Source organism: Pangasianodon hypophthalmus, chromosome 27 (genome assembly GCF_027358585.1).
Source record: "Pangasianodon hypophthalmus isolate fPanHyp1 chromosome 27, fPanHyp1.pri, whole genome shotgun sequence".
NCBI classification, from domain to species: domain Eukaryota; kingdom Metazoa; phylum Chordata; class Actinopteri; order Siluriformes; family Pangasiidae; genus Pangasianodon; species Pangasianodon hypophthalmus.
In genome coordinates this window covers 5,788,437-5,813,861 of record NC_069736.1, presented here as the reverse complement: position 1 = coordinate 5,813,861, position 25,425 = coordinate 5,788,437, and the positions used below count along the sequence as shown (strand labels likewise).

The following is a 25,425-nucleotide window of genomic DNA, read 5'->3' as shown; positions in this document are numbered from 1 at the left end:
GCAGACCACTCGAGTTCTTCCACTCCAACCTTGGCAAACCCTGTCATTATGGACCTCTCTGTATGCACAGGGCTATTGTCATGCTGTTAAATAAAATTAATTGTTAAATGATCATATAATGTGAAATAATTATATAATTATTATGATAGAACTAATATAATTATATGGGTCCCTGGAGGACTAGTGGTTAGGCCTCAGGGAAATCACCGCCACGGCCCGGATTTAATTCCCAGCCAGGGAACCGACCCCAGCCACTGAGGTCGCACATGACAGTGCACTTCCAGTACCAGTCCCAACCCCAGATAAAACTGGGGAGGGTTGTGTCAGGAAGGGCATCCGGCATAAAAATTGTGCCAAATCAAATATGCGGACCAACGATCCGCTGTGGTGACCCCTAACGGGAGCAATTAATATAGTTATATAATCTTACTCAGGCAGATGTGCAGATGCAGTTTATGTTTGAGTACTCCACTACAAAATTACTTGAAATGCCCAGCAGCTTGCAATTGTACAATAGGAAACGTCCTAGAACACAGAAAATGGCAAGGATAAACCATATCTGGCATAGTCAAACAATTTCTATTCCTACTCTACTGCAGAAAAATGTTTAAAGGGTTTGTGTTATTATTTATAGTGTGATCCCTCCTGATTTATACTTGCTGTTAATTACACGTATGCAAGATGGCCAGCACGCAAATCCTGCAGTCGTTGGACACATAAGCCACTCGACTGATCAAGGTGCACTATCCTTAATAGCCTTACTGATTGAATAGTGATTGAAAGCATAGCTTGAAATAATTGAAGAGTAAAGGTACATTTGTGTGCCAAATTTCTTTGAATAGTTTGTAAATTAAATATGTACTGATGGTGTTTTTCCTATTAAACGCATCCCTGACTGTGAAACATTGTTGCTGGAGAGCAGGGATTCTCGATTCACACCACCAGAAAAAAAGGTTTTGCCAGGAAAAATGCAAATACAGGAAGGAAACCCATTCACCATTCTGGGCAATGTTTGATGTATAATGGCTAAACACAGTCCACAGCCTATTAAACTTCAGTTTTATTGTACTTTATAACATTGGTTAAAACTCTAAATTGACACTTGGGTAAAATTCACTTACTGGTAAAATTTGTGAATCATAAAACTTCATAAACATGATTGTTAAAATATGAAATACCTTGTTCATTTACCTCCAATTCCATTTAAGGTCTATATTCAGGTTGCAGCCATATTCTGCATACAATGTTTATATGCATACAAGCATCAGAATATTCCTGTATACATGGTTGTTTTGCACACATGCTTTTCCTTTCCCACTATTATCAGGATATTCAAGATGCTGCCACTGGTTATAGAGAATGCTCAGTTAGATTTTGTTAATACTTTTTCCACACTAATTTAATTAGAACTCTTAACACTTCTCACAATCAAAAATGCCCGACTATGCTGACTCAAAGGAAAGGGTAAGCATCTGTTAAGCTAAACATCTGCTATCACCCACAATTCTTTGTGGACTGAGCATGCACATAATCACCTTTCAGTGGATTTCCTGAATAAGGAGTTTACATGCAAGAAATTTATAAACACAGGCATATTCCAGGGGTGGGAATCAGAATATTGTCTTAATCAGGAAATCAGACTGCAGCATTTACATGACTCAATAATTAGAATAGTGCTAAATTCTGATTCAGAATACTGATTTGCATCTAAATGTAGTCACTGAGTAAGGAGTTTCAAGGTCATGGCTGGAAATGTACAAACCTAAAGTAGAGATCAGAGAAATTCTTCCTACCACTAAACAAATATACAGTAGTTCTAAAGTGACATGAGAATTCCCATCAAGTGAAAACCACTTACAGCATGGCAGTGAATTATTCTTTTAAAAATAAATACAAGTCAAAATTTGAAAGCAGAAAGGAGTCAAGTTATCCAGAGTATTTCAAAATGAAATCTTTATTGACCAACATGCATAATACATACCACATCTCCTTTTAGCATATCCAGAGAAAAATACATACACAAGTACAGTTAGGCATTAAGGACCTTGTTCAAGGCTCAAACTGTTTTGTGCAAATGTGTAGCTGCTCTACTATACCTGACTAAACTTAAATGAAGCCATAGTGTAAACCACGTGTTCAGTAGGGGGAGTCAGTAACACTACAGCAACAGGGTGAATCATGTTCCTGTTTCATGATGAGCTCCACGTGCACCTGAGAGCAAGAAAAATTCTGCATTAGATATGGCTCATGGGCAGCTTAAAACACACTGCAAAACTGTCTCAATCTGATAGCTGGCACAAGAAACCACAATTCCTGATGCCAGCTATATTATGACAGGATGATGTGCCTCCTTAGATTACACACACAGGCACAGGAAACACTGTGTGTGCCAATATGAGGAGGGTGGACTTAACATGAAATAATTGTATATAAATCAGAAGAAGAGAAAAATAAAATAAAAGCCTTACATGACTTCGGTGAAACATACATTTGCCAACTTCTTCCTGGAATAAAGGAAATACCAAATAAATCAAGTTCAGGAATCAATGAACATCTCACAAATATTTCTACAAAAACATTAACATTTTAGGGGCCCTTTTCCTTTAATACATAAACATATGAATTAGATCCATTATAATTACTGTACAGTATGAAGGTTCATGCAAATGAAGCAGTCAACTGTAACAGATGTACCAGTGATTGAGGATAGGACCAGCTGATGGGAGCATGCTGGTACCGAAGACATAGCACTGGGACTCCTATTCCTCCATACATACACACACGAGTACTGAGCAGACTACGTGCATGCCAAGAAAGGAGGTTTAATGCACTGGGTTGAAATCAGAGACAAAGACTCTGACTCAACACTAGCTAAAATGAATGGTGAAAAGGCTTCAGATAATTAACCTTTTCCAAAATTGTATATATACACTCCCCTGCTCGTTCCCCCCAGTACGATCATATACATAAGGCTAGAACTATTTATGACTGCAGGTTTCATATTTTAGAGATTAAAAATAACTTGGAGGGGAAAAGGGCACTAGGCAAAACAAAATGGCGTCCATGAGGGCAAGAGTATTGCCAAGACTCAGGCTATGAAAACACCACCCAGGCTCACGTACATGCAGGTATACATTGTAGAAAAATTAAATAGAATTTAAATAAACTACATAAGAAGAAAAAAAAAGCAACAATGTTCCAGAAACATGTACAATATTGTAGGCGCTTTCGACAAACAGAAGTTAGCATTAGTACCGAGAGCAGTCTGCGCATGCGCAGCCCCTTAAACGCACATCGACTATGAGAACCGACTGTTCGCTTACCGTCTAATTTATCCCAGACATTATTGTGATTCAACTAACGGTCTTCACATCATCTCCGAGTGGTCATAATGCAGCAGCATATCTTTGTATAAACTTGCAAAACTGAGAAAGCTACCAACCAACATCCGCTGCAAAAGAACGAGCCACGGCGCCTCCTTTAGTATTTATACGAGCGTTGACGTCATCCGCGTGTCACGTACAACAACCAATCCTCAAGCTTCTACTGATATACATTATTATTATTATTATTAAAAATAAAACGTAATACATTTCCTATGCGCTTTATTTCAAACACATCACGACTTAAATGTATATTAAAAAAACATATGTAACAACTAATTAATGGTTAAAAAAAGTCGCGTGCACGTGACTAATCCGGGGTCAAAGTTCATAGCAGCAGCTATGGCGCCTTCCACTGACAGGTACTGTCATTGTCAGCTCTTTAATAGGATTATATTTATATTCTCTCAATAAGTTCAATAAGCTAACGTTTAGAATCCTAACAAAAATCTGCTTTATTTCTTTCACACGCATTATATCTCGTGAAATAGAGCATTCTATTTCCGGTTATTGAGTTTAACCGCAGACTTAATAATAATAACACTAGATACTCAAACGAGCTAGCTGTCTACGGTAATGCTAAGTATACATACATACGTTTTCCTTAGTTCTTCAAAAAAGGAGTAAGCAAACATGCTAATAAACTCGCTGTAGGATTGCTTCTGTAATCTTTCGACATGTAAATAATTATGCAAATGATTCCTTAGTGGAGTAATACGAAGACTAAGGATAGCATTGATGGCTGTTTTTCACTGTTGGTCAGTGTTTCACTTCATCAACATCATCATCATCATCATCATGTACAGTTTATATCATGGTCACAGGAAATATTCGTTTCTGATTGGCTGGCAGGTGTGGATTGATTTCTTTTTCAACTCACTGCCATTCTTTAAATCTCACCATGTTACATCAATGCCATTCATGCAGATGTAATATATCATATCTAACTCATCTAGTACATTTCAATCATCAGAGCAGTTTCGTTGAACTTAGTTAAGTGAAATTGACTTAGCCAGTACAGTAATATCATTCATTTTGGCCATTCTTTTTGCAACAAACAACAAATTCTGCATGATGTTCTGTCAAGTTTATGATTTTAAACATGTCGTCTTATATGGTACAGGATGGGACGAGCTCTAGTGGTGGTGCTGGTGCTGTGTTTCAGCGTTGAGGCTGTGGATCGTGGTAACTTCAAAACATGTGAGCAGAGCGCTTTCTGCAAGTGAGTATGAGAAAGAAAAGTCAGCATAAAAAAAGAAATCATGACCCAGAAGTAAAACCAGGTGACTCTAATCCATTTTTAGCTGATCTTTGTGGTTTCATATTCACACAGGAACTGATGCTTGACAGCTCTGTAGTTGGTACACTAATACTTGTGTGTGTGTGTGTGTGTGTGTTTGTGTGTGTGCACGTTTAGGCGTCAGAGGGAGCTGAAGCCAGGTCAGTCTCCATACAGAGCTCTACTAGATACCTTAGAGCTCAGTGACTCCAGGATTACACTGCAGCTCATTAATGATAATAACAAGGTCAGAGCGCTAATTTATTATTATATCTATTATATACACTCACCTTCACTTTATTAGGAACACCTCTACACCTGCAGATTCATGCAGTGATTCAGTCAGCCAATCATGCGATTGATCTTTTTCCTACTTCACCTGTCGAGTTTCAGTGAGCCTGTACCCACTGTAGTCTCTGAATCTTGCTCTTGGCTGACAGATGTGCATTCTGAGATGCCGTTTTGCTCACCATGTTTGTAAAGAGTGGTTATTTAAGTTACCGAACCCTTGCTGTGAGGTTGTCCCAGTCTGGCCATTCTCCACTGACCTCTCTCATCAATATGTTTTTTTGTTTGTTTGCTTTTTCCACATCATTCTGTGTAAACTCTAAACTCTAAAGTTGTGTGTGAAAATCCCAGGATATGAGCTGTTTCTGAAATCCTCAAAGCAGCCCATCTGACACCAACCACCATACCATGGTCAAGGGCACTGAGATCACTTTTTTCCTCATCCTGATGTTTGATTTGAACATTAACTAAAACTCTAGACCTGTATGATTTAAGATCTGCACGATTTTATGCATTGCTCTGCTGCTACATATTTGGATGATTGGATAATTACATGAATAAGCAGGTGTACAGGTGTTCCTATTAAAGTGACCAGTGAGTGTATACTATTATATCGATTATATAGACTATTATTTCCCTGACCAATTTAAAGAAGGCGATAAATATAAATGGAAAAATGATCTGCTGTGTGTTTGTGTGTGTAGGTGCGTCTGCTCTTGGAGCTGTACAGGCTGCAGGGGAACATGACACGGATTAAAATCAACGAGCTGAAACCTCTCAAACCTCGTTACGAGGTCCGGGATGTCCTCATCGCTGATCCTCCTACCAAACCGTGAGTCAAGTGACATGTGAATGAAGATTTACACCATTTTTAGGTCTTTAAGATTAAGATTTAAGCCATTTTTAGCCATTTTTAGATCTTCATTTAAGCCAGTATTTAGGTCATTCTGATCAGTCAAAGCAGCATTTTCAAGACTTTATTCAAGCTCAAGTGCTGATTACAAAATGCTGTTTAGAAAGTATATATATATATATATATATATATATATATATATATATATATATATATATATATATATATATATATTTTTTTTTTTTTTTTTTTTTTAACTGTGGTAGCTCGGTTAACCACCACCAGGCACTGGGCAACATTAGCAGACTATCTTCTTTAACTGATTATAATGTACAGTGAATGATTGGTGGACTTCTGCTCTGTGTGCTGTGTGGGTTCAGCATGACGGTGGTGACTCAGGATGAGAACAGCGTGGTGCTCTCGCTGGGCACAGATGAACAGCGGCTGATCGTCAGTGCCCAACCCTTCCGCCTCGACATCATGGAGGGCCCTCAAGTCCTGCTGTCGCTCAATTCCCGCGGCCTGCTGGCCTTCGAGCACCTGCGTCTGCGCAAAGACACGTGAGTTACCCCATAATCACTCTGTATAATCCCAGCTCAGTTAACCAAAGCTTCTTGATCTGTTGTTGTTTTGTAAAACTGGTACTGAATCCACACTGGACTGAGTTTAGCAAAAGCTTCATAAAACAAAGATCATAACCACGACAGAGACAGAGTTCCAAGTGATTCTCGCTCTGTCATGTAGCAATTATCTTTGTGGTGTAATTTTTTTTTTTTTTTTTGGAAACAGCCTATGTGCATTTGTCTAGGTCTTATTGTTTTTGCAGCTTATTTTTGTTTTAAGGATATTTGAATAATAAAAGTAGGCATAAGACACATTTCTAAAACAAAATTGCTATTTTGAACTTCTCTGTTTTATATAATTTTTAAATTCATTTTTAAATGTTAGAAACTTGTAGTTTTAAGAATGTCTGCATGAATTTTTGCATGACATGAATAAACTTCTTTGGGAGTAAAATTTAATTGGTAATTCAAAAACATTTAGTTTCCTACAACAGCACCCTCCATTACCCTTGTTATCCTCCTGATTAATTGACAGTATGCTGAAATGTTTGCCTTATTATAAAGTCTCATCAAATTTCTCCATTTTTTCATTTATTTCTTCCCGTCTATTTTTTCCCTCCATTCCTTTCCCGGTCTTTTCTCTCTCTCTTTCCTTTCCCTCCAGCATCTCTCATAAAATAACAAGCACTTTCGGTAGCATGTGGGACTCGATCAAGAACGTGTTCTCTAGGTAATGTTTTCGGTGTGTTTTGTGATCGTGTGTACATGTCTGTTTGCATGCATTTCGATGTGAAAACCATTTATTTTTTCAATTTATTACAACTGAGTTTGTCAGACAATGAATTCGCACATTGCATTAACACATTTTCCGTGGTCCGATCATGAAAAAAAAGCAGGTGTAAATGGACAAATCAGGCATCGAGACCACCAGTCATATGTTAATCCAGAGGGTAAATGGGGTCTGAATATTAAAGGTGGAGTTGTAATGTTATTTTGTAAAGTAATTTTTATAGACCCATAAATTTAAATAATTTGAAAATAAATTTGTAGTATTGCCTGTGCAATAATTCGGACTCATTCCTTCATTTCAGGATTCTGTTTGCAATTTCTTAATGACCCAGAAATTAGCTCCACACCCCTGCAAAAACAGACCTGCTTAGTTCTGTCACTTTCCTTTAAAAGGCAATTCATTATAAAGCATAGGAAGGCTTATGGGTGCAACACAGGCATCAAATTATTTTAAACATTACGAACTGCTTCTTTAAGGGTCAGCAGTTAGTTGGAATCATTGACACTAACTCAGCATCACCTGACAAGCAACACTTTAGGAGCCTTTCCATGCCCTACACCTTTAACAGCATGACCTGATGGAAAAACGTATATCTCCTTAAATCTGTATTGTAGAATTATTAACAAGATAATCACTGGGTATATGATTATATGACTATTATATATTTGGCACACTGTGCAAGTCAATAAAGCCAATTTATTTTATATCATATGTTGCATGTGTGAGAGACAAGCCTTTGAGTCTCTTACGCATGAAACATTATTGCTGCCATTTGTAATAATTGTTATATGAGTAGTTAGATTCATTTTGCCACGTTGTTTTCGGCTTGAGTTTAATTTTTAAGTATAATGATATGAGCTGTGATCTGTTCCATAATGTAAAGTTATTATAAGTGTGTGTGTGTGTGTGTGTGTGTGTTTCAGTAAACAAGACACAGAAGGAGCTGGTGGATCAGAGAATGCCGAGGATGCAGGTGATAAGGTAGGAAAATGGTATAAAATGGGGGTTGAAGTTGATAATTTACATTTCCCCATTCAGCTGTCTGTCTGTCTGTCTATCTATCTATCTATCTATCTATTGATCTTTCTGTCTGTGTGTCAGTCAATCTGTCTGTCTATCTGTCTGTCTGTCTATGTATGTATAAATGCATCTGTCTGTCTGACCATCTATCTATTGATCTGTCTGTCAATCCGTTTGCCATCTACTTAATCTGTTTATTTATTTCAGGGTGAAGAGAGACAAGAGGAAGAGAAGCCTGGCATGTGGGAAGAGACATTTAAAACCCACAGTGACTCAAAGCCCAATGGTACTCACTCTAAAACCAGCATCACTGTATACATTTACTCTTTTATTATCTCACACATTTATGCAGGTAGTTATCACACTGATTATTAATAATGTAACTAAACTACAACTTAAAGATCTGAACACAGGTTCAAGATCAGTTTCCTTCCACACCCTTGTTTTAGACACTAATCTCTGCCTCTTTATTCTCTGCTCATTCAGGTCCAACATCCATTAGTCTAGACTTCTCTTTTCCAGGCGTGGAACATGTTTACGGCATTCCCGAGCACGCAGACACTCTAAAACTGAAAACCACAGAGTAAGTGTTCTGCTGTCTTAGACACTTCAAGCCAAAGAGAACAAACCATGTTCATTAAGTGTGCTCGGTTCCTTGTGTGCCCTCAGTGGGGGTGACCCGTATCGGCTTTATAATCTGGACGTGTTCCAGTACGAGCTGCACAACCCCATGGCCCTGTACGGCTCCGTGCCTGTGCTCATATCCCACAATGCACAGCGCACCATGGGTGTCTTCTGGTTGAATGCAGCCGAGACCTGGGTGGACATCACCTCCAGCACTTTGGTGAGACACCAGGGCTGTGTGCTTCTTAACACTCAGGAAATACAGGTCAGGAAATACACTGTGAAATTTAATACTGGTAACTGTGTGTGTGTGTGTGTGTGTGTGTGTGTGTGTGTGTATGTGTATGTGTGCGCATGGTTTCAGACAATGTTTGGTAAGATGCTAGACTTTGTCCAGAGTTCGAGTGAAGTCCCGCAGACAGATGTGCGCTGGATCTCTGAGAGTGGCATCATTGATGTCTTCATCATGCTCGGACCAAAACCAAGTGATGTTTTCACGCAATATGCCTCACTGACAGGTACACACACAAGCAAACCCAAGTGCATATGTATAAATGTATGTATGTATGTGTGTGTGTGTGTGTGTGTGTATACACAGTTTGTGTGTGTGTGTGTGTATATACATATATATACATATACATATACATATATATTACACTAAGAGCTACAGTTTAGTGCAAAATTTTACACACCCATTAACTGAAGTGATAAAACCATCAGTACATCTAGGCCCTGATTTACTAAGATATGAAATAACGAGCACTGATTTGCGTGTGCAGTGGGAATTGCACGGGCATTTACCACGTGTTGTGGGTGATACGAAAAGAATAACTGCGTGAAGTATGTCACATGCCAAGTCACAGCGGAAAGCATATGTAAATGAGATTTTTGCTTTCTGGCTAACCTGTAAGTTCCGATATCAAATAGACTCCCAGAAGAGTGTACACCTCAAGTTGAGTCAAGTATTACACCAACCAAGGCAGTAAGATGAGTTAAAAACCTGTTTAACATATGACATGAATAAAAGAGTGTAGACATGAGTGTGTATTATGATATTAAAGCAAATTAAAATCTTTTCAAAGGCTCTGTTTTATGTACGTTTATGTACGTGTATGTTTTATGTGCCTTGAATATCAAATATAAAACCAACTTTACCTTGAAAAAAGTTACCCTTTTTGAAAAACTTTCTAATTATTTTACTAAGGCATACATTAGATAAACCTTTTCATTATTAAAACTTAGTATAATTTTGTCTTCAACTGGTGTAAACAGGCCTCCGCAAATTTAATACATGCCCTCTGGATGTATTATTTTGCGTACTCAGTCACCATTCTCAAAGTGACTTTCAGGCTGCTGTAAATGTCATTACAAGTGTTCAATTAATCTATATGCATTGATACGCCCTCTATTTTTATATTCTACTTGTAAGTAGAAACAGACTAAATTGCATATTCATTGTGGCAAATGCGCAAAACATTCATTAGCGTGAATATGAACTATCTATTTATAGTGATGCATTTCAAGCATTCATTCCTTCATCCTCAGTAACTGCCTGGTTGTGATGGTTTAAATTTGGCTACTAGTTAGGAAATATGACCAACTAAATTTTTTAGAAAATGTTGCAGGTAGGTACAAACAGAAATAGTAAATGTGAGAGTGGGATTTAAAAAACAGTCCTGCACACATCTATAATTAAAAAAAGAAAAAAAAAATCTTCCAGTTTAGCCCACACGCACTGTGTGTTTTAAATGCAAATACAAATACGAATATTTGAAGCACTAAACAAATACAGCTACAGATATAGTCATTGCATTACATCCCTAACACATTCAAATAAACACACAAACACAGATAACATAGACAAAGTACACCTTACTAACAAGTAAATGCACAACATGTGTGCATAGTCTTGTCTTTGTGTATGCAGCTCTTAGTAGAAACCCACACATTAATCTCTCTTTGCTCACTGCTGTTCTAGGCACTCAGGCCTTCCCTCCTCTTTCCACTCTTGGATACCATCAGTGTCGCTGGAACTACAACGATCAGGAAGATGTAAAAGCTGTTGATCAGGGTTTTGATGAGCATGACATCCCCTATGACTTCATCTGGTTGGACATTGAGCACACTGATGGTAAACGCTACTTCACCTGGGACCCTCAAAAGTTCCCACAGCCCAAAGAAATGCTTAAGGGGCTCATGGAAAAGAGACGCAAGGTGTGTAGGCATGTGTTTGTATTTTTGTGCGTTCCTGAAATACAGGTGGCACTGTCTAGAAAATGAGTCAATGCCTTGTGACAAATCAGATTCAAGAATTCAAAAGCACTGTGGTATAAAGTATAATAATGTATAATAATTTTTCCTCAGATGGTCACCATTGTAGACCCTCACATCAAAGTGGACAGTGGCTACAAGATTCACAATGAAATTCGCTCCAAGAACTTTTATGTCAAGAGCAAAGACGGAGCAGATTATGAAGGCTGGTGCTGGCCAGGTTGGTTAGCTCACTTTCATGTGTACAGTACTGTTAGCATAAAGTCAGTAATGGCTCTTTGATTAAATACACAACCAAACCAGGTTCTGCTTCTCTTGAAGGAAGTGCTGGATATCCTGACTTCACCAACCCTGAGGTGAGAGCCTGGTGGTCCAGCCAGTTTGCCTACGACCAGTATAAGGTAAGAAGCTTTTATTCAATCTCTACTATTGAGGATAAACATTGCTCTTTTATTCTGAGTTTGGACCTGCTCCTCTTTCCTAAAAAAACAAAAAAAGTATTTAAATGCATATTACAGTAATATAATTAGATGCAATTGAAATGTGAATATCAGATTAGAAAGTGAGAAATAGCTTTTTGTTCATTGGTCCTCTGGCCAGGGTTCCATGGAGAACCTGTATACGTGGAACGATATGAACGAACCATCTGTGTTTAACGGGCCGGAGGTGACCATGCACAAAGACGTGCTGCTCGGCAGCTGGGAGAACAGAGACGTGCACAACCTCTACGGGTTGTATGTGGTGAGAGAGCAATCACTTTAACCCGTCTGTTAGTAATCAGTAATCAAATAGTTTAGGGTGAGTGATCGGAGAAGAACAGAGGGAACTAAAAATTAGAGGAGGAGCTCTCTGGGAGCTCTTTAAGCTTGGTGAAGTAAGAAATCCAAGAAGTTAAATGGTTTACAGCATCTATTGCTTAGAACCAAGTCACTGGCTGTGTTAAAATGGCATATTATGTATAGTATTCATATTAAATCTCACCCAAAAGCAGTGTGTAGTAAACATTATGTAAACAACAGAAATATTTCAATGCAGTCTTTCTTTTCAAAATAAAAAGCCAAAAAAATTGGGGTACAAAAAAACAACAGTTACAGAAACAACGCATAAGCACCATGCTTATACTGTGGTATGTTTTCACTGAAATGTTGCAGATCTTCTCAGCTAATTAACTGACTATTTAATATAAACTGACAAATTTTAGCAACAGCTAAATAGTTTGCTAGCCATTATTGTGACTAGGTCAATTTCTATTATTATTATTATTATTATTATTATTATTATTATTATAATATTATTATTTTATATCATCAGAAGCTCTTTAGTTCTTAACTAACTGTGCTAGTTAGCTTACTGAAACAGAAAATTAGCCATTTATGCTAGCTGCACTGGTACTGTATTTACACTGCAACTCCTGTTCCAAAATTAAGACTAAAGCTGGTTTTAACTGCTTTAAAACCTCTTTCATCCACCACATAGCAATATTTTTTATGTAAACTGTTAAAAGTGAATACTCTTTGGTCAAAGTGAAGCAGTGTGAGGTAATTCTGAGGTAAATTTCACCAACAGGTAGTCCGTACATGACTGTGTAGTGGACTAGATAATAATTTTTACATATTGAATACAATTCAATATGAATACTATGTACTATACAGTATGTATAGACTATACAGTATAAAATATGCCATTTGGAACATAGCCAGTACCATTTTATCTTTTCATAAGTTGAATAAATTGTGATGGAGTGGAAAAACTAGTAAACTATGATAGCTAGGATGAGGTTAAAGTTTCTGGACTTGTTAGCTTTCTGTTTATATTCTTTAACCTTTAGCACATGGCGACTGCTGAAGGCTTGATCCAGCGCTCTGGCGGCACAGAGAGACCGTTTGTTCTCTCCAGGGCCTTTTTCGCAGGATCCCAGCGCTATGGTGAGTTTTAGCAAGTATGTTTTTTTGTAGTTATTTACTATTTTTTTTTTTGTACTTTTCTCCTATCCTCTCTCCTTCTTACTCTTTTCAGGGGCAATATGGACAGGAGATAATGCAGCTGAATGGGGCCATCTGAAGATGTCCATCCCCATGTGTTTGAGCCTGGGACTGGTGGGCATTTCCTTTTGTGGAGGTAAAAACTAGATGGACATGACAAGTCGACTAATCACTTACTTCCTTTACAGACATAAAATTTATTAGTGGTACCAAATTAATTTTTTTAAAGTGAACCTTTATAAAATGTCAAAGATATTAGAACACCACAGTTATTTAGCATGATGCATATTTTAGTAATAATTACTGTATTACACTGCATTACAGTTCTTTGTATGGTTTTACAAGAGTCTGGTCTGTATATGTTATGATTAGTATATTAGTTGTAAATGAAATAACTGAGTCTGACTCTCATCATTTTCTTTAGCTGATGTTGGTGGTTTCTTTAAGCATCCGAGCACTGAGTTGTTGGTGCGTTGGTACCAGGCCGGTGCATACCAGCCGTTTTTTCGTAGTCATGCCCACTTGGACACCCCACGGCGTGAACCCTGGCTCTTTGGGCCAGAAAACATGGCTCTGATCAGAGAAGTGATACGTCAGAGATATACCCTACTACCCTACTGGTACCAGCTCTTCTATAATGCTTATCGCACCGGACAGCCTGTCATGAGGTGGGTCTCTCTATTTAACATGTAGATTTATTTTAGGTTATGAAAATAGTGTTTCTGTACAGATGTTCTTAAAAAGATCACCATCTAAAGACACAGGCATGGGCTACATCTTAAATCACATCCTACAACACTAAATAGTACAGTATGACATAATTGTAAGCTATCATACCCTCTTTATCATTGGCATGCAATTTTGACACAAATAGTACAGCTTGGGACATTAAGGTATTTGGGAAATGTTCATTGTTGGTACTCAGTACCACTAGTGTACTTTTTTTTTTACATTCATGTAGTATGGTAGTTCATAGTAGCCATGGTGGCTGTGGTGAGATTGGAACTACATCATAGTCTATTTAAAAGTGATGTTTTTGTCACCTTTTTTATATACACCAACCTTTCTACACATTTCCGTTCAGCTCTCCTTGCGCATCAAAACAGGTGGCTGGAACCATTACAACTACAGACAGCCTATCTGAGAATTTATATGACTTGACTGATTTTAGCATTTTTTCTCTCTCTCTCTCTCTCTCTCTCTCTCTCTCTCTCTATGTTTCTGTTTGTCTGCAACCCTTCGGTCACACCCAGAGCTCTGTGGGTGGACTATCCTGAAGAACCAGCCACATTTGCCATTGAGAATGAATATTTAATTGGTGAGTGAAAATGATCTGTGCCAGATTGACACTAAAGGATATATAATTTCTCAGTAATTTCTAATAAAGACCTCACTTGTCATCTTCAACAGGTAAAGATCTGCTTGTCCACCCTGTTACTGACGAGGGCGCAAAGAGTGTCACAGCCTACCTGCCTGGGAAAGGAGAGGTGCAGTATAGCTTCAACTTAATATTAAGATTTTATGCCCAAGTCTTACCCTTACTTCAATGGATAATCTCACCTGGATATTGTAGATTTGTATCTACGACCTGCTGCTCTAATCATAAAGATTGTCCTGTGCTCATCCTAGGACTCTTATATACGATTTTATGTATATACACACACACACACACACACACACACACATATATATGTATATATATATATATATATATATATATATATATATATATATATATATATATATATATATATATATAATCTCATTCTCCAGTGTGTGACCTAGCGTAGACAAGGAAGTCTCTATTTTTAAGGGTTCTTGTATTAGGGTAGTGCACCCATTACAAGCCGTTTCATGTTCAATATCACTAATATTGCTGTAATTATACTGTATTGGTTTTTTAGAGTTTTCCTGTATTATTTTGCAGGTTTGGTACGATGTTCACACATTCCAAAAGCACGAAGGGGCTCAGAATCTCCACATTCCAGTCACCATGAGCTCAGTAAGTTGAATAGTGCAGTTCCATTGTAGGTTACATACTACTGATTTTTTGTCAGAACATAATACTACAGCCAGTAACACCTCATCACTGTATAAGACACCAAACCGACAGTTTTTCCGCCTCTGTCAACCAATCATGCTTTCCTCTGGTGGCTTTTCATGAACCAACACTAAAGGCGTAAAATTATAGGAATGGAAGGAGGTGATTAGTTTAGTTACAATCCTGTTTATAAAGCAAATGCCAGGTTTAAATTAAGTGCTTAAATGAAAGAAAATGCTAATTTAGATAGAATTGGATATTTTCTGGAATTATTTAGAATCATTGTTGGAGCTTGTCTATTAATTATAAAAAAAAATAGCACTGTTTAAATCCAGAAAATTGCTCCTGGGCTTAGATGCCTTTGGAAACCACTGCTGATTGTGTGTTGTGTAAACTGTAAACCTTTCAACAATGTCATAACTTCTCCATAGATCCCAGTGTTCCAGCGTGGTGGCTCCATCATCAGCAGGAAGGACCGCATCAGGAGATCCTCCTCCTGTATGGAGAACGACCCCTACACCCTTTATGTGGCTCTGAGTGCTCAGGTACACTCGCTGCAAGGGGCGCTCTAGTGTTAGTTCAGTTTTCTTTCAGAGGTTTAGTGCTACAGCCGCCTACGTTTTACACTCGTCACACTACTTGCATATTCCTGTCTATGGCGCTTATATTGTCTTTGCACCATAGCCCTGGGGCCAGAGTCTTGTAGCCTGCTGCAGTTAAAAAAAAAAAAAGGTTAAAAATTAATGACTTGAACTGCACAGCATCAGATGTAAACAAAAAAAAAAAAAAGGCAAAAAACAAGAACTTTCTATGAAAATCTCCTGTTTTCTTTTCTAGGGCACTGCTGAAGGAGAGCTTTACATTGATGATTTCCACACCTTCAACTTTGAAAAAGAAAAGCAGTTTATCCACAGGCAACTGCACTTCTCTGATAATGTGCTTACCTCCAGGTGTGTATTTCTTTCCTTTGTATTTCTTTTCCTTTTCCTCCTCAGTGTTGGCTGTTCTTGTTGACATTTGAGCTATTCCCTCTCTTATAGGCTGTTCACATTGTTGTTGTTTGAACTGTTCCATCCCTTATGGGCTGTTTGCTTTGCTTTGTCATTTGCGCTGTTCCATCCCTTATTGGCAGTTCATGTTACTGTTGTTTGAACTGTTCCATCCCTTATGGGCTGTTCTAATTGTTGTAGTTTTTGTTTGTTTCTTCCATTGAGTTATTCTTTTGCTCCTCAGTAATCTGACTCCAGACTCAAAGTTCACCACAGCAGCATGGATAGAGAAGGTGATAATAATTGGAGCCGCTCGCCCATCTTCTGTCTCCCTGAAGACTGCAGGTCAGTGTGTTTTCGGTTCCGGTTGACTCTCTTTAGCTTCTTTATACTGTATTATGTTCCTGACAGTAAGACCTCTGTCAAAAATGTGCTTTAGGAAATGTGGTCACTTATTTTCCATTGTACAACATCTGGAGCGTTAAGCAGATCACATTTAATAGATTTATTCTTAACATTCATGGATAAGTAAAATACTGTTTTGAGAAATGGCAATTTATAGATGAAGAGCTACAGCTATGTTAGTGGTTAAAAGATGATGATAATAACATGATGGGCTACCAAATACCACAGCCGTTGAAGATTTTGCCATATAGGCAGGAGATCACAAGCGCATTCAGCTCCACTTAAACACTGTGCATTCAGCTGTAATATTATTCGATTAGAAAAATTAATTAAATGACTTGTGAGTATCAGTTTCAAAAGATGCAGTGATTGGCTTATTAATGCAAAAAAAAAAAGCTTGTTAAAATTGTTAATATTATGTACATTATTCTCTATGTTTTTCCTAGATGGTGCTGAGTCTGCTTTGGAGTTTGTTTTTGATTCTGCAGCATCAGTGATAACATTGCATAAACCTGGCGTCAATGCAGGGACCGACTGGACTGTGACGTTGCAGTAACACACACACACACACACACACACACAGACGCACACACATGCACACAGATTACTAGGACATAAGCAAATTCATGCACACACAATCATCTTACCAGAGGGAGCAACACTTTTTTTTCAAGATTTGATTCTTTCACACACATGCACTGGGAATAAGTGTGTGTAAAATATTTGGATTTGGGATAATTTTAGGATGAGAATGCAAATATAGAAGGATAACAGAAATAGGATCATTAGAGAAAAGAAAAAAAAAGATTCTCATCATTGACCACTACATCAATTTTATTTTAAAAACATTTGCATCAAGTTTGAATTAAAGAGACCCAAGGGTACCTGTAGATGCTGTTGGTAGTGAAAGCATAATTGTTCCATTTAATCCCCCCCCAGTGGAATACAATTATTCAGGAATGTGGAACCTTTTGCAATGACATTCAATATTCCAGTAGTAAGAAAGATTTTCCAAATATCATTGCTAGAGTTGTATATATCTCCAAATTAGAGTTGTATATATTTCCAAATATCAATGCAGTTGTTCTGCATTGTAAATTTGGTTTAATTGGTTTAATTCAATTTTGGTTAAAACTGAGCCATGCAGAATTTCACTATATTTACTACCTGATTTAATATAGTAAAGACATCTTTCTTAGATGACCTCCACAATGACTTGAAAAAATACACCTGCTTGTTTACGCTGATTATTCAGTTTAATTTGCTACATATTTTTATATTATTATTAATTGGTTTCTGATTTCTTTGATTTGTGTTTACATGTCCTCACTATTTCATTTGAGCATTCATAACTAAAGAACGGCTGTTTAAAATACAAATATCCATATGAGTGTCAATGGGTTTGTTAATATTGTATTTGAGCTGTGTAAATTAAGAGAAGTTGACTGTATCCCTGACCAAAGCATTAAAGCATTAATTCATTCCAAGGCCTTTCAATCTCAATGAAAACTCTATCAGATCTTTAGATTTTGATAAATCTTACATGTCTTTGGATCCAGAACTCTGTTATACTGATGAAAGTTCAGGTAATGTTCTTTTGCTTAGGATAAGATAGACCACTTGGGAAATGTTTCTTGTCAGTGTCTGGCTCATAAACACATGGATGGCTGAAATAAAGATGATGATCTAGATCTCTCATTCTGTCATCTGTCTTTCTCCAAGAAAACCAGACATCCTATATCTAGTGTGTGAGATGAAATATGAGGTTGCGCAAATGTAAAATCCCTTCATTATCCATCCTTAGGTGAAAAAGCAAAGAGCTTGTAACACAAAACTGTAAAATGTATAAAATATGGTGTTGGATCTTTGATGATTTGGGACTGTTTTTGTGGGTGGTGGTTCAGGGATTCTTCAGAAGTGTGTTGCAGAAACTTTCCACTATTAGAGAACACAGTTTATGTTTGAAACAAAATGTGGCTTTAAAAAAGCGCCCCTGTATCAATCATTGCAAATTATTTGTTTTCATGAAGGGTACATCACAATGACACAAGACCCATATGCAGTGAAGGCTGGTCATGATATTAGATGAGAGAGCTAAAAACTAATCTATCAATAGCCCAACAATGAACCTGGTAGGGTTGAGCAATGCATTGTATCACAAAGTCTTATCAGTGGCATAGTATGAATGATGTAGGGCAAACTATTACACGCACACAAACATCAAGTTTTTCAAGTCCTTAATGCCCTACTGGGTTCATGCCATGTTTCATCTGAATACCAAACATGGTAAACAGAAAAGATGTATCCCTTTTTTTGTGTAATTTGTACTTTGATTGGACAATGTGTGCATATTCTGTCTACCTTTTAGTTTCTCCTCCAAAGAAATTTGGATGGGGGAGGTGTGTAAGGATAATGGAGTTAATAATCCACCTGATATAATCCAATCCTCACATTCATTACACATTCATTACACCTGCAACTGTGTTTCACACACGCCTTCTCAATCACTGGTGATAACGTTACGGAAATGTCAGCGAAGCAGGCTGAAAAACCTGCCAGGACTGTCACTGATATGCTGTTTGAATGTACAGTTTGGGCTAGAAAGAAATTAGCCCCAGCCTCACTTCTTAATACCAGTCTGTATGTTTTTATTACAACCAATAGTGGTGCTGTTGTGCCTGGTTCCACAAAATTCCACCATAATCGTCCATTTGCTAACATCACATAATCTAAAGTGAAAGACAGGGGTGATTAGCCATGCTATAGCACATTTATTCCAGCTGCTCATATGGGTGATCAGTCACAGAAATGAGGAGCCAGACTTTCAAAGCTTCTAAATTTGTAAAATTGTTCATTACTGAGCTCAGGTTACTGTCTGTGTGGAGTTTCTGTGCAAGTCTGCGTGGGTTCTCTTGGTACCTCCCACCACCCAAAAACACTCAGTAAGTCTGTGTGTGTGTGTGTGATGGACTGCTGACTCATTCAGAGTGTATTCTCTGCTTTTTTATTACTGAAGATGGATGAAATGTTCATTTGCACGGTTCTCTATCAGAGCTGCAGTGATGGAGAGTAAACGCGAGGTGGCGCTGCTGGCTTATTTTTAACCAACAGACAACAAGCTCCAGCTTCTCTGCTTCACTGCCAGATAGAACGAGAAATTGACTAGCTGCTGAGTATTAGCTTTTGTATAACTCTAAATAGTGTTGTTTTTGTGGCAACCACCATCTGGAAAGTATGGCGGAGAGCGACTGGGATACGGTGACTGTGTTGAGGAAGAAGGGCCCGTCTTCAGCACAGGCCAAATCCAAACAGGTTAGCGGAGTGGAGCCATGTTTAGTGAGTTAGCTTAGCGGCAAGCAGTTAGAGGCTCAGGCCGAGGCATCCTGCTCCTCGCGCCGCTCTAGCACGCGCTCGACTTGAGCATGCGCTCGTGGCGTGTGTCGCGCTCCGACGCGGTTCAGTGAGACCGAATTTACGGTAATGTGAACGAGTCCTGATTAAGTTGTGTATGTGTGTGTGTAAACAGGGCTGTAGCTGTGTGAAGATGTTATTGTATTTTAGTGAACCGTCGCTGACAAACAGTTTTGTAAACTAAAATATTTTGTGAGGTAACTGCGGCTAAATAATGTACACTTTTTTATTTATAACGTTTTGTTTCGGTTGTATTTCGATGTGTTTATACCACGGGAGGGTGTGAGAAATTTACTGAATGTTAAGGGAGGGCTTTATGGTAAAAATACATCACGATAGACGATATATTCAGACTTAGTAGTGTCTTAATAGACAAAAAAAAAAAAAAAATATATATATATATATATATATATATATATATATATATATATATATATATATATATATAATTTATATAATTTTTTTGACGTGTTCAAAGTAACAGTGGTGTTGAGAGTAACAGTCGATTTGAAATCAGTTTAAAATACTGAAGAAACTTGTGATATCTCAGAAAATTGGCTTCCCTTAAAAATATCATTATTATATTGTCATATTAGTAGTACATAGTACAAGCCAATCTAATACTATGTTTTTACACTTTTGATTCTTCAACACTGAAAGAGTAGTGCAAACAATAAAATATTTTTTGTTTTTTGCACAATTCTGTAGAAACTTTATAGACTGTTGTGTGAAAATCCCATAAGACGAGGTATCCAGTGTAGTTTTAAAATCATTCAAACACCACCGCTCTTACAAAAATACACCACATGAAACATTAGAATAGTTGTGTACAAGTAGTTTGTCATGTTCATAAGGGTGTAACGATACACTCCAGTCATGATTCCAAAAATTGCTACAAACAGAGGTTTAATATTGTAAACAAAATGCACTACAGGTTCACCATAGCTTAAGAGTAAATACATACATTTTTAAATTAAATTTTTTTTAATCTATAAATTTCTTTGATTAAAAAAAAATCTTAGAGCCAGGATGATTGACTGAAACATAATGAGCTCCGTAGTAGCACCTGAGGTGTCATTTTAACCAGAAATAGAGCTCCAAAGGCGGCTAAAATGGCAAATTTCCACAGTCTCTTTCTTAGGCACTGTAGATCACAGCGGCATGGGTCTGGCATCATTTGAAAACTACTGAAGATCTCTTTTTAATGGCTATAACGTGGTTCTGTAACCATATGACCATATATAACAGTGTTGGTCACTGTGATCCGTAGCTATCACACTTCACAAGTGCAGATGATTCTTAGTAATGGCGCAGACTCTCCACGAGAGAATGCGGTCATATGACCAGTGTGCTCTCTATATATTTTGACTCCATGGGTTGCACAGATTGGGACCTGTGGTGTTCAAACAGTCCAGTTGCATTAGATGCATAATTAATACAATGCTGATAAGGCACGTTGTCATATTTTTGCATCGCAGTGCGTCGTGTTATGATGCATCATTACACCCCTACATGTATTTCTTGCTTTTAAGAATATTAAATAAATATCTTGGAGTTACAGGATTGCTGTCATTTCTGAGCCATTATTGTGTTAACACCACTAATGTAGTTTTACACATTCAGGCTGTCACCGCTGCCCAGAGGCGTGGAGAAGAGGTCGAGACCACCAAGAAATGTAAGTGTGTCTGGTCTAAAAATATACGTTGATATACAGATGGGTGACAAATTTATTCAGAAAAAGTTAAAAATTTATTCAGACTGATCACCTTCAGGCTATGATGAAAAATGATATAAATCACATGCTGTGGCCTTCACAGTCACCAGATCTCAACCTAACTGAACACCAGTGAAAGATGTTGTAGTGATGTTTTAGACAGTGCTCTTTAGCACCATCACCACATCAACACCAATCTGTTTGAAAAATGCTGTTCATCACTCTAGAGATGGTGTGAGATGAACCAGAGACTTGTAGAATATATGACAAGGCACATTGAAGCTGTTCTGGTGGCTTGTAGTGACACAACACCTTCAGTGTTTAGATTTTCCTTTAATTTGTCACCTGTCTCTGTCTCACGTGATGTGATTGTGGTTAACCATGTGTGATTGGTACGTTGAATTCTTTTGTATCCATCATCTTGCATGACAGCACCATTTTGACATGTCCTTGTCAACTTCCTGTCAACTCTGTAAGATGGTTGAATAAAGGGATAAAGTAATCTCAGTGGTCATACGTAGATAGAGTAGTTGATTATATAACATTTGAATATCGCAATTTTGTTTTGAATTGGCTTTATTCCCACTCTTCCTGGCTTTAAAAATGACTGTAAACCTTTCCTTCACTGAAACCAATAGACATGTTTACTAGGCCTCCAACTGGTAATATAATAAACACTGTACTGTGACATCCCTAAAATTTTGTGACACAGTGATACATTAATAATTGTAAATTATTGTTTAACTGCACCAACTTAATAACAAATATAACATTTCCCTTTCCAGGCTAAGTGGCAAAATTTAGGCAGCTACATAGTTTGACAGGGCAGAGCAAACATTAACAGTTGTGCTACACTATGTGTTCATATCACATAAATGGTATCACAGAAGGTGAAAGGTCACGCAGTTTGTTTTTTTTTCACACAGGAACCATGTATGATATGGGTTAGGCTGAATCCCAAAATGGTTGCTATCAGTGTGAACACAGGGTTAATCTTTATTATCAGTTAAAAATAACTTGGAATAAATGTTTTTTTTTCCCCTGTAAGTGAATGATTTTTTTCAACTTCTTTGGGGTAGACAAGGGCTTATAAAGCCTATGTTTTGGAACTCAGGGGCAGCAGGACAGAATAAACAGCATGTGGTGACTAAGAACACGGCTAAACTGGACCGCGAGACAGAAGAGCTGCACCATGAAAGAGTGACGCTGGAGGTGGGCAAGGTCATCCAGCAAGGCCGCCAAGAAAAGGGAATGACTCAGAAAGACCTAGCTACTGTACGTAATCATTACTTACATTCTGAATATATTACTTGGTGAAGATATGACTTGTTTATAAAGTCGTCTACTTGAGCTTCGGCATTTTTTTGAATATTATAATTGAGGTCACTGCAGTGTATAAGTGTACAAGGAACAATTATATCCAGAGTAAGACATAACAGTAAAACATAACAGGGCAAACTGATATAGGAAAATATTCAAAGCCGGGGTGGTGTGATGTGGCCCAATGGGTAGCAGAGTTACTGTTACCACCCCAAAGTTGCTTATTTTCCCAATAACAGCATGTCCTGAAGTGTTTTATTCCTCTCATGCTACAGCAGTTTGTCAACTGTTACTATTTTATTTATAAAAGAAAATCACATACTTTTTATGTTTATAGTTACATTTAATATTGTGGAATGTTCATAAAAGTTAGTTCTTTTTGTTACTTGAAGTTACTGCTTTACCTCTGCTACAAAGTGCTAACACTGGAGACTCCTTCCATAAATGTTAAATAAATGTCTCCTCATGGAAAAATTCACCATTTTAAAGTAAACTTGTTTTGTAGAAAATTAATCAACACTTTATAACTAAGAATTGGGTTTGAGAATTTAATGACACTGTGGTATAACTTAAAATATAAAAAAATTAGTGTTGTGCAGGATTAATTAATTTTAATCACACTGTAGTGATGTGTCTGCTCTAACATGCCTACTAAAGCTGGTAATTCTGATTAATTTAAGAAGAGTCAAATCTCCAAACAGCTAGACTCACATTTTCAGGATGAATCACAAGCTTCCTGTTAACACAAGACATATTAGTTTCACGTGATGGACCCAGGAGTGATTGAACCAGGGATGATTGTTCTGCTGCATTTTCAGAGAAATCATGAGACTTTTCTTTCTCTCCTCAACAGAAAATTAATGAGAAGCCTCAGGTCATTGCTGACTATGAATGTGGAAGAGCAATCCCCAACAACCAGATTATGGGCAAGATCGAGAGAGCACTTGGTAAGGATCCAGATGTGTGTAATAAGCTGCTTGTCAGATGCAGTGAACAAGTTTGTGATGCATGATCTTAAAATGCAGAAGAATTTTTAATGCAAAAATGAATACGTGTAAAATTCAGAGGCATATCTGTAAGGATGTTTTCATGTCCTATGTCCCTCTTGTAAGGCAAATCTCAATATAAAGTTATTATCCTATTATGCTAATGTTTAAAAAGTCTGAGAAAATATTAAGATCTTAATTGCTAGGTTGTTTGAACAACTCCTTTCTATGTGATTTTTCACATTAATATTTAGTCTTTGTTTATAATAAAGATTCTTGCACTTCATACAAACACAGTAAGCCCATCAGAGAGCATGTTCAGCTGAAGATCGTGACTGGACAGTAGGTTTTAAACTTGGTACATTTAATGATAAACATTATGGTTGTGCAGGTTACCAAACAGTAGTACACATTTGCCCCCCCAGCACACCCTCTGTGCAGTGGCCTAAAGAGTAATGAATAAATAAAATGCACCTTCAGTTAATAAGCAAATGTTTTTTGTTTTTTTTTTTTTTTCTTTAAAGGATTGAAGTTGCGTGGGAAAGATATTGGACAGCCCTTGGAGCCCAAATCAAAGAAGAAATGAGGACAAAGCCTCGAAATCAGCCCCTCCCTCCCCCCCTCCCTCCCTGCCTCTTTCCTCCCTGCCTCTTTCCTCCCTGCCTCCCTGCCTCTTCCCTCTCCGCCTCCTCCCTCACACCCATGCATCACACTAAGAATAGAGTTATGTCTCTCACACAAGCTTGAGTATCGAGAGTGCTGTGACTAAAATGGCATACAAAAGTTCCACTTGCTATAAGCTGGGGATAGCCATGAACATATTTCTGAAGTAGCTCTGCTGTAATGACTCAATTACAAGACGATTGTAATATTAAACAAATACACTGCCACCTAGTGTTTCAGAGGACAAGTATGGACCTCACCCAGCAACTAGCCTCAATTATTAAGCACTGTCCTTTGCATTTGGAGAAACTATAATGGTGTGAGAAACATAAATCAGCTTTAACTGCCTAAATCTTGAATCCCTCTGACCATCCTGTGCTCCTCTTCCCCCTTTCATGGGCTGATCTCACTGACGTCCTTGCTGTTGGACTCGGTGCTTCACTGCATGCACAAGCTGCATTATAATACAAACACCTTTAAAATAACAAAGGACAACTATGTTGCAAGACTTAATAAATCCTAAGTGCTGCGTTGATTTTGATAAGTGATTGCTTTGGCATGAAAACTTTTTTTCCTTTAAACAAAAATGTGAAAGTTCATTAAATTGCCAAATCAATGCACAAATACTAATGACTGCAGTTTGAAATTTCTTTGCCAGCACCAAACAGTCTGGTCTACTTTGTGTAGAAAGGAGCAGAAATGTGGTATTTTATTACACAGTCCCAAAAAAAAAATCCTACATCTCATTTCATGAGCAGGTTTGTGTACAAGGTGAGAGAGCGAGAGAGAGACAGACCGACCAGCTTGGTTTATCCAAGCCTGTAGAGTAATTGCTCAAACTAC

The 25,425-nt window shown here is 37.7% G+C and overlaps 2 protein-coding genes, 1 long non-coding RNA gene and 1 other non-coding gene across 6 annotated transcripts; 2 read left to right on the top strand and 2 right to left on the bottom strand.

The window, feature by feature from the left end:
* Positions 1-1,936: 1,936 nt before the first annotated feature.
* LOC113531273 (uncharacterized) lies at positions 1,937-3,475 on the bottom strand. Its single transcript, XR_003403236.3, has 3 exons — positions 3,324-3,475; positions 2,469-2,504; positions 1,937-2,211 (listed from the first exon to the last, which is right to left on the bottom strand). It is a non-coding gene; the product is annotated as an uncharacterized LOC113531273 (long non-coding RNA).
* Positions 2,687-2,821, bottom strand: LOC113531675 (small nucleolar RNA SNORA57). The gene has a single exon (XR_003403277.1). It is a non-coding gene; the product is annotated as a small nucleolar RNA SNORA57 (small nucleolar RNA).
* Positions 3,476-3,711: 236 nt separating the features above from the next.
* ganaba (glucosidase II alpha subunit a) lies at positions 3,712-18,179 on the top strand. Of its 3 annotated transcripts, none has more exons than XM_026921860.3 (25): positions 3,712-3,745; positions 4,507-4,605; positions 4,801-4,909; positions 5,655-5,782; positions 6,184-6,363; positions 7,031-7,096; positions 8,080-8,137; positions 8,384-8,462; positions 8,663-8,759; positions 8,846-9,020; positions 9,165-9,318; positions 10,779-11,014; positions 11,165-11,291; positions 11,393-11,472; positions 11,672-11,812; positions 12,900-12,996; positions 13,088-13,189; positions 13,478-13,721; positions 14,307-14,371; positions 14,464-14,540; positions 14,981-15,055; positions 15,526-15,639; positions 15,932-16,044; positions 16,328-16,428; positions 16,935-18,179. In XM_026921860.3, the coding sequence occupies exons 1-25, from the start codon at positions 3,726-3,728 to the stop codon at positions 17,042-17,044; spliced, it is 2,847 nt and encodes a 948-aa protein (XP_026777661.3). In that variant the 5' UTR covers positions 3,712-3,725; the 3' UTR covers positions 17,045-18,179. The 3 variants fall into 3 exon arrangements, with proteins under 3 accessions (XP_026777661.3, XP_026777663.3, XP_026777662.3); XM_026921861.3 differs by lacking the exon at positions 3,712-3,745 and adding an exon at positions 3,780-4,141; XM_026921862.3 differs by lacking the exon at positions 7,031-7,096.
* A 1,396-nt stretch (positions 18,180-19,575) lies between these two features.
* LOC113531443 (endothelial differentiation-related factor 1 homolog) lies at positions 19,576-25,208 on the top strand. Its single transcript, XM_034300909.2, has 5 exons — positions 19,576-19,800; positions 21,523-21,574; positions 22,728-22,888; positions 23,787-23,880; positions 24,444-25,208. The coding sequence occupies exons 1-5, from the start codon at positions 19,723-19,725 to the stop codon at positions 24,503-24,505; spliced, it is 447 nt and encodes a 148-aa protein (XP_034156800.1). The 5' UTR covers positions 19,576-19,722; the 3' UTR covers positions 24,506-25,208.
* Positions 25,209-25,425: the final 217 nt, after the last annotated feature.

What these genes read in the sequence shown, in the direction of transcription:
- LOC113531443 (XM_034300909.2), top strand. Translation starts at nt 19,723, where the DNA reads ATGGCGGAGAGCGACTGGGATACGGTGACTGTGTTGAGGAAGAAGGGC. An exon ending in CACAGGCCAAATCCAAACAG is followed by an intron (nt 19,801 to 21,522) that starts GTTAGCGGAGTG and finishes TTACACATTCAG; the next exon opens with GCTGTCACCGCTGCCCAGAG. An exon ending in CAAGATCGAGAGAGCACTTG is followed by an intron (nt 23,881 to 24,443) that starts GTAAGGATCCAG and finishes TTTTCTTTAAAG; the next exon opens with GATTGAAGTTGCGTGGGAAA.
- ganaba (XM_026921860.3), top strand. Translation starts at nt 3,726, where the DNA reads ATGGCGCCTTCCACTGACAG. An exon ending in ACCTCTACGGGTTGTATGTG is followed by an intron (nt 11,813 to 12,899) that starts GTGAGAGAGCAA and finishes TTTAACCTTTAG; the next exon opens with CACATGGCGACTGCTGAAGG. An exon ending in TTCCAGTCACCATGAGCTCA is followed by an intron (nt 15,056 to 15,525) that starts GTAAGTTGAATA and finishes ACTTCTCCATAG; the next exon opens with ATCCCAGTGTTCCAGCGTGG.